General features: G+C 50.5%; 1 protein-coding gene across 1 annotated transcript in view; it reads right to left on the bottom strand.

Annotated features, from left to right (window-relative positions):
- The window catches only part of Tbcd (tubulin folding cofactor D), a 147,126-nt gene that overhangs the window by 39,573 nt on the left and 98,283 nt on the right, over positions 1-9,270 (bottom strand). Inside the window, exons 14-17 of the mRNA XM_013033084.1 lie at positions 6,880-6,948; positions 6,604-6,676; positions 6,140-6,169; positions 4,788-4,873 (exon numbers count right to left, since the gene is read on the bottom strand). Coding sequence (XP_012888538.1) covers positions 4,788-4,873; positions 6,140-6,169; positions 6,604-6,676; positions 6,880-6,948 — 258 coding nt within the window. The remainder of the gene's footprint in view (positions 1-4,787; positions 4,874-6,139; positions 6,170-6,603; positions 6,677-6,879; positions 6,949-9,270) is intronic.

The following is a 9,270-nucleotide window of genomic DNA, read 5'->3' on the forward strand; positions in this document are numbered from 1 at the left end:
GAGCTGAGGGGCAGCGCCCAGGCCCAGAGCTCAGGCCCCACGACCAACACTGAAGAGCTGAGGGGCAGCGCCCAGGCCCAGAGCTCAGGCCCCACAACCAACAAAAAATTAAATTTTTAAAAAATGCCCTGGATTTGTAAAGAAATCACAAAAGAAAATAAATGGAAGGCTGATAAGCCCAGGAGAAGATGCCCATCTCCATGGGAGGGAGCTGCAGATGCTCTACCCAGCAGCGGCAACCTGTGAGGAGATGGATCAATGACTGATTCCATGTATTTCTGAATCGTATGTTGTTTTCAAAACAAAGTGCAATCTGTAAAACTTCCATCTATGGCTGTTGTAGGGGGGGCGGGCAGGGAGGTTTATCGATACCGGGGCTTGAACTCAGGGCCTCCTGCTCTTGTTTAGCCTTTTTCTGGTTAAGTGGAGATGAGTCTCACAGATTGTTCTCTAGGCTGCCTTCAAATCGCCATCCTCAGAGCTCAGTCTCCTGAGTAGTGAGGATGACAGGAGTGAGCACTGGCACCCACCTTTGCTTTATTTTAGGACCTGAATGCAGGCCTTCCGCTTTTCACCTCGTACCCATGGCATGACTGACATTTGAGCCACCTTCCAGCTCTGGCTCTCCACCTTCTGAAACACAGAGGGTTGAAGCTCGACACTGGGGCTTCAGCTCGGGGTGTCTTGCCCTCCCTTGAATTCTTCTTTTTTTGGTCAGTCGTGGGACCTGAACTCTGCCTGTCCCTCAGCTCAAGGCTAGCGCTCTACCACTTGAGCCACAGCGCCACTTCCGCCTTTTTCTGCCTATGGTGCTGGGGAATTGAACCTCAAGCATTCGAGGCACGCGCTCTACTGAGCCACCTTCCCATCCCCCTCCCTTGGCCTTTTCACTCAGGATTGGCACTCTACCACTTGAGCCACACCTCTGCTTCCAGCTTGTTGGTGGTTAACTGGAAATAAGAGTCACATGAACTTTCCTAAGCTGCCTTCAGAGGCTACGGAGTGGCTCCTGGTGACCTGCCTAGAATGCTCCAGGGCCTGTATTCCATCCCTTGTACCACAAAAAGCAGAAGTTCCATCTCTTAGAAGGAACACAGGTAAAAAGAACCTGGGTGGAATGAGTTAATTCGGTTTTTGGAAGAGCGGGGACACAGAAAGGACAGGACAAATGGTGAACAAATGTAGCAGTGATACTCACCAGTGTGACACTATGTTGAAAGGGAAGTATGCAACTTGTAGGTAGGATAGGAGAGGAAAGGAGGAGCATGGTTCAAAAGAAATATACGCTTTAACTCTAACCCTTCTGTGCGTCAACTAGATGAAACCTGCCAGGCACCAGTGGCCCACGCCTCTAATCCTAGCTCTTCAGGAGTGTGAGATCTGAGGATGGTGGTTTGAACCAGCCCGGGCTTCACAAAGTCCCCATGAGACTCTTATCTCCAATTAACCACTCAAAAAACAGAAGTGGCACTGTGGCTCAATGTGGCAGACTGCTACTTTGAGAAAAAGAGCTCTGAGACAGCACTCAGACCCCAAGTTCAAGCCCCATGACCAACAATAAAAGAGGAGGAGGAGCTGGGAAGGTGGCTCAGCGGTAGAGCGCATGCCTTGCATACAAGAGGCCCTGGGATCCATTCCTCAGCACCACATAAGCAGAAAAAGCCAGAAGTGGTTCTGTGGCTCAAGTGGTAGAGTGCTAGCCTTGAACTGAAGAGCTGATGGACAGCACCCAGGCCGTGTTCAGGCCCCATGACCAAAAAATAAAATAAAATAAAGTGAAACAAAAGTTTTGATACAGGAGTATGCAGGAGGCTGCAAGGACACACCACCAAACTAGAAGTAAATAGGGGAAATATTACAGAATCTCAAATTCCCAAAGAATACAACACAATAAATAGACAAAAGAATCATCAGTCATTAGGAAAATCCAACATAATAAGCTATGACCACATACTCAATACCATGGTGTCAAGTTAGACAGACAAAGACAGGAACACTAGGCACAGACGGCTCTGGAGAAAAGAGACAGGAACAGTGGAAACTGACCACAGCCCCACTGGACAGCCGGGAAGACAGAGACACTAGAGACAGATCATACTCCATAATGCAGACATGGAGACACTGACACAGAGACACTAGAGACAGATCATACTCCATAATGCAGACATGGAGACACTGACATAGAGATACTGGAGAGGGATCATATTCCATAATGCAGACATGGAGACACTGACACAGAGACACTGGAGACAGATCATACTCCATAATGCAGACATGGAGACACTGACACAGAGACACTGGAGACAGATCATACTCCACAATGCAGACGTGGAGACACTGACACAGAGATACTGGAGACAGATCATACTCCACAATGCAGACATGGAGACACTGACACAGAGACACTGGAGACAGATCATATTCCATAATGCGGACATGGAGACACTGACACAGAGATACTGGAGACAGATCATATTCCATAATGCAGACGTGGAGACACTGACACAGAGATACTGGAGAGGGATTACACCACATCCCTCAGATACAGAGACAGTTGAGAAAAAGCACTTCACACAAGGGAGACAGGTCCAGAACCTTCTGAATGATGGGCCACACTGGAAAACTGTCTGGCCATTGTTAATAACTCGGGACCCAGGTATCTGCGCTACTCTGGACCGGCAATCACGTACTTCAAATGGCAGATGTCCCTCACAAAGGAGCCTCTGCAGTGAAGGAAGTACCCACACAACCCCGAAGGCCACACTGGCAGGCCAAGCGAAAGCAGCCTGGGGGCCTTGGCTAGATGCGCTGGGACCCCAGCTTCTGGCGCGTGGCAGCAGGCCGGAGCCGCCTGAGGCAAGCAGGCCTTTACCATGGTGACAGGTACAGACTGACTCAGGTCAAAAGTTGCCAAGCTGCACACACTGAACACACACAGCCTGTGTGTCGTGAGCACTTTAACACAGCCCTAAGAGAGCCGTGCTGCTTCTCCTGCCATCTCTCCAAGGGATCTTTTTAGTTTTGATTCTGGTCAAACACCCAGTTTCCCAAAGAGCCTCTTCTCTATCCAGTCTCCAAGGCCCCAGGCACAGCACAGGGAGGCAGACTTCGAAGCCTGCTCTGGCACCCATCAGGCATCTTCTCCTCCCTTGTGCCTCTCCTCCGGCCACCCTTCACAGTCACAACACCCTGAGGGCACCCTTGCTCCGTGGGCCATTCTCTAGGCCCTCCTCAGCCCCCATTTCTAGCCATCTGAACACAGCCCTGACCCACCACACAGCATCAGGACCTTTGGACAGTCCAAAGATAACCCAGTTCAGGAGCAAAGCCCTGGCCAGGTACCCTGTGGTGCAGGAGTGGAGCACCTCGTCTCTCACATACCCTGGGAATTTCAAAAATGTAAAAGGCAGGGCTGGGAAGGAGGCTCAGTGGTAGAGCGCTGGCCTTGCATGCAAGAGGCCCTGGGTTCGATTCCTCAGCACCACATAAGCAAAAAGAAAAAAGCCGCAAGTGGCGCTGTGGCTCAAGTGGTAGAGCGCTAGCCTTGAGCTGAAGAGCTGAGGGACAGCGCCCAGGCCCAGAGTTCAGGCCCCACAACCGGATCCAAAAAAAAAAAAAAAAAATTCTGGTAAGGCTGGGAAGGTGGCTCAGTGGTAGAGCACTTGCCTTGCATGCATGAGGCCCTGGGTTTGATTCCTCAGCACCACATAAGCAGAAAAAGCCAAAAGTGGTGCTACAGCTCAAGTGGTAGAGTGCTAGCCTTGAGCTGAAGAGCTGAGGGACAGCGCCCAGGCCCAGAGTTCAAGCCAACAAATAAAGAAATAAATAAAGCGGTCAATACCTTAATAGCAATAAACATAATTTTAAAAAACAGCCAAATTCCTCTCAGGGGACAGGCCAATCATTACTTTTGTTTTTTTAATCTGCCAAAGTTACTTATGAAAAAATATTGTGTTTGCATGGTCTGCGCCATGGGGCTGTTAAGGAATCTATCCTGAGGATATAAAATAGTAATTTAAAAAAATACAGCAGGCATGTGTCTTCTAATTCAAGGTATATAAATCACTTTATAGTCACAACCTGTACGTACATTAGCATTGCAATAGGTTAACAAAGGCAAGTGAAGTAATTTTCCCAGTACTTAGGTCATATAAGTAGAAATGATTTGATTTGATTTCTGCAAACTGTAGTTTGGATGTTAAATATTTATTATGTGCCCTGATTTCCCGAGTATCCTTTTCTTGCACATCAGATAAGTAACCTAGAGATGGCTTCAGCTTCGAAACATGTTTTATTGAAACAGAAAACAGTCACTTCTAATCTCAGGTTTCATTTATGGGAGAATATACTTGTGACAAACGGGGGAAAGCTGTCATGGAGAAGGACACACATAGCTTTGCTTGTGGCGATTTCCTGGAGAACCTGAGTCCTCAGCCAAACAGCACAGCGAACAGAACATGCCCAAGAAAGCCGACTGGAAATTGGCTTTTTCATTCAAGGCTGGTGCTCTACCACTTGAGCCACAGCACCAATCCTAGCTCTTTTTTTTTAAAGTGGAAATAATCGGAAATACGAGTCTCATGGACTTTCCTGGTCAGGCTGGCTTCAAACTGCAATTCTTAGGTCTTAGCCTCCTGAGTAGCCACCTGGACAAGTTCTAATTTTTTACACATAAATTATTTTCACTTAGTGGATATTCCAGAATGAGGAAAGAAAATAGTGGAAGCTGAATTCTGACATCTTTTCAAAGAGAACAGTATATTTGTATGATACATGTTAAAACTTACCTTATAACTAGGAAACAGTTAGATATGCTGCCCACGGCAAAATAGTCAGCTGTAGTCAAAATATCAATTCCATGAGGGAAAGTGCCCTAATTTAAACAAAAAGTAATTGGAGAAAAAAAAACAAAAAGTAAGAAATGGCTGGAATGAAGAAAGGTACCTCAAGTCACGAGCCACACGAACACATCTATACTTGGAAGCAAGGACTGGCGGGTACCACGCAGGCCACAGGCCACAGGAGTATGTCAGTACTCTTCCTGCCCACTTGAGCCAAAATGATCCAAATCCCTAAAACAACTCATTTTTGAAACTCAAATGTTTCCATTTCAAAGTCCTATCTTTTTTTTTGGGGGGGGGGTCGGTCGTGGGGCTTGAACTCTGGGCCTGGGCGCGGGCCTCGGCTCTTCTTCCAAGGCAGGGGCCCCGCTGCCTCGCCCACACAGGGGCAGCAGGAGGCTAGGTGTGGACAGTGGACAGAATGCAGTCAGTTTTGGTGGCAGGACCCATCTGTCTAGAGGGGCAGGCCTGGAGGGAGGAAGAGTACTCAGCTCACTTTGTACTTCTGAGCTTCCCAACACGCTCACCACATGTATGTGTCTTCCCATGGCAAATCCGAGTCCCAAATCCCAAACATGTCGTCTCAGCCTTCCTCGCGCGCCACCTCAGCCCTCCACAGAACTGCCTCATTCCTAAGGCTCCGCTCCTTTCCCCTTCTCGCCTGCAATGGCACCTCGCTATCCCAAACCCCAGAGCTGGGTCCCCAGCCGCGTTCTCAAATGTGTGTGCATAGGGATCCTTCCTCCTGCCCAGGTCTGGCCCCGATCCAGACCGCTCTCCAGCCTCAGCCCATCCTCCTGACTGCCTGACCATGTCCTCTGTGTGCCTGGACTCTGGACCCCACTCTTGAGGCAAGGCTGACCTGTGATCGCCATCAGGGGGGGCAGGACACGTGCCAGCACCCTCAAGCACAACTCTCACACGGCTGAGCATCAGGGGGAGTCATGGGCTGGAGGTTTCCAGAAAACAGGACTACAACTAACACCAAGGGAGCTGGCTTCTGCCTCACCAGGGGGCTGGCTTCTGCCGGTGCAGCACACCCCGCTAACCGCCCTTAGCGCTGTGTGAGGGCAGGCCTGACCACAGAAAACACGTCTTACACACAGTCTCATATCAGTATACAGGTTTCGGTACCTCCAAGTCCATGAGGTAGTCTGGGACCAGAAATACACTTGCCTGCTGTGAGCTGCATTCTTTACCCACATCCAACAATGCAAGAGAAGTCACAGCTTTCAAGATTCCCACCTTCAAACCTACAGGAAGTTTCGGGGAATGAAAGATTTATAAAGTGGCCTTACCTGTCTCCCCACATTCTCCTGGAAGGCAGCCTGAGGAACAGAAAGAACAAACAAAGCAGGTGAGTGAGGTTTGCTTCTGCTAAACATCAGCAGATAAATTCAAAACAAACAGTGCAGTATAAATGACCCATGGCTTTATTTTTTAAATAAAAGTCTTCATTGTTGGCTGAACATGCCCCAAGGGTGGTTTGTCACTGTTTTTACGTCCTGGTGCTCTCTAGAACCACAATTGAAGAATTCAATTTATAAAATCAGACACATCCTGAAAGTAGCCTATCATTGGGGAACAGCTTCAGACCAGAGCCCCTGTGAAGGCCCCAGAAATACAAAACAGAGAATGCCAGTAGGTCACTAAGTAAAAGCCAACACCTGAAACTCCTCCTTGTGGACTCTGACAGCTCTCAGTTGCCCTCAACAGCTTGGGGCGGAGGAGGAGGAGGAGGAAAGCCCTTGCTTGTCCAAACCTCGCAGCCCCAGTCAGCTCTGAACAGGATGCCAGGCACAGAGCAGAGGCTGACAACAAGATCCCCATCCGAGCTTAAACAAAATTAGGTGAGCCCTGCAAGATACCGCACCATTCCTCAGCGGCCTTCCTCCTGCCCCCACCCTGAACTGTGCGAGACTGCCACCAGGCAAGGCAGGCTGTCTAGTGAGGTGACTCTACCAGCAGGCCCCGGCCTCTCCCCAAAGCACCTACGGATGATTTCTCCAACTATGGCTACAAGTAGGCACCAGCTCACCTACGGCTAGAGCAGAGTGCAACTTGGCCATGCAGCAGAGGCAGGCTGCCAGGGGGCATAGAGGAGGGTCTGGAGCACAGGCCAAAGGCCGGCGTTAGAACCCCTCCTGGCCTGGGCCTACGCTCTAACAGGCCAGGTGCTTCTGGAAAATACAGCAGATGCACCGAAAGAAAATGTACTACCAGGTTCAGGCCCCGGTGTCTATGCACCAACCTCAGCAGACAAAAGAGCACTGAGAGCCAGCAGCTTTCTCCCTGGAAGGTGGCCCACGCAACCTTTACATTGAGGAAACACTTTTTGCAGCCTTTTCTTTCTTTTTTGTTTTTTTGCAATGAACTAATTAAGGAAAAAATGCAAAGGATATACAATTGTCAATTAAAATACAATGTAATATTTAGGAATATATTTACTGCTCTGGAGATATCATCAAAACCATACTCTAATGCCACCCTGAAAGCATAAAACGTGAATCTTGGAGAAGGGGGTTGGAGCGGCCCAGCATGAGGCTGACCACACCCAGAGCAGTCCTGACACAAGCAGAAAATAGCTGCAAATGGTCAGGATGGAGAGTCAGGCTGGTTCCTGGCCTCAACACTGAAACCCCTTCTCACAGACAGGAGGGCAAAGAGACAGTGGAGCTACAGAGCTTCTGGAAGGGTGAAGAGGTGGGCAGGAATATTTGCAAGCCACATATCTGATCAAGGGTGACTACTCTCAAACTCAGTTTAATCCAGGCACTGGTGGCTTGCACCTGTAAGCCTAGCTACTTAGGAGGCTGAGATTTGAGGATCAAGTTTAGAAGTCAGCCCAGGAAGACAAACCCAAGAGCACCTTATCTCCAATTCACCAGCAAAAAGTCCGAAAGAGGGCTGGGAAGGTGGCTCAGCAGTAGAGCGCTTGCCTGCATGCATGAGGCACTGGGTTCGATTCCTCAGCACCACATAAGCAAAAAGAAAAAAGCCGGAAGTGGCGCTGTGGCTCAAGTGGTAGAGCGCTAGCCTTGAGCTGAAGAGCTGAGGGACAGCGCCCAGGCCCAGAGTTCAGGCCCCACGACTGACAAAAAGAAAAAAAAGTCCGAAAGAGAGGTTGTAACTCAATGGTACAACCCAGTCTTGAGCAGAATAAGCCAAGAAAGAGCAAGATGCCCTAAGTTGTAGTCCCAAAACCAGAACACAAAACAAAAACAGACAGTTAAGGCTCAAGGTAAAGTAACCATCAGCAAAATGGAAAGCCCACACACTCTGCAGCCAATGGCAGGTCCAGGAGGACAGGGGCATCAGGACCACACACACACACACACACACACACACACACACACACACACGTGTCACAGGATGGGGACCCCGTGAGGACAGGGGCATCGGGACCTCACACACACACACACACACGTGTCACAGGACGGGGACCCCGTGAGGACAGGGGTATCGGGACCACACACACACACACACACACACACACGTGTCACAGGATGGGGACCCCATGAGGACAGGGGCATCGGGACCACACACACACACACACACGTCACAGGACGGGGACCTCGTGAGGACAGGGGCATCAGGACCACACACACACACACACACACACGTGTCACAGGACGGGGACCCCGTGAGGACAGGGGTATCGGGACCACACACACACACACACACACACACGTGTCACAGGACGGGGACCCCGTGAGGACAGGGTATCAGGAGCACACACACACACACACACACACACATATGTCACAGGACGGGGACCCCATGAGGACAGGGGCATTGGGACCACACACACACACACACACACAGTGTCACAGGATGGGGACCCCGTGAGGACAGGGGCATCGGGACCTCACACACACACACACACACACACACACTCGTGTCACAGGACGGGGACCCCGTGAGGACAGGGGCATCGGGACCTCACACACACACACACACACACACACGTGTCACAGGACGGGGACCTCGTGAGGACAGGGGTATCAGGACCACACACACACACACACACACACGTGTCACAGGACGGGGACCTCGTGAGGACAGGGGCATCAGGACCACACACACACACATACACACACACACACACACACACACGTGTCACAGGATGGGGACCCCATGAGGACAGCGGCATCAGGACCACACACACACACACACACGTGTCACAGGACGGGGACCCCGTGAGGACAGGGGTATCGGGACCACACACACACACACACACACACACACACACATGTGTCACAGGACGGGGACCCCGTGAGGACAGGGCATCAGGAGCACACACACACACACACACACGTGTCACAGGATGGGGACCCCGTGAGGACAGGGGCATCGGGACCACACACACACACACACACACACACGTGTCACAGGACGGGGACCCCGTGAGGACAGGGGCATCGGGACC

Source organism: Dipodomys ordii, unplaced genomic scaffold (assembly GCF_000151885.1).
Source record: "Dipodomys ordii isolate 6190 unplaced genomic scaffold, Dord_2.0 Scaffold163, whole genome shotgun sequence".
NCBI lineage: Eukaryota > Metazoa > Chordata > Mammalia > Rodentia > Heteromyidae > Dipodomys > Dipodomys ordii.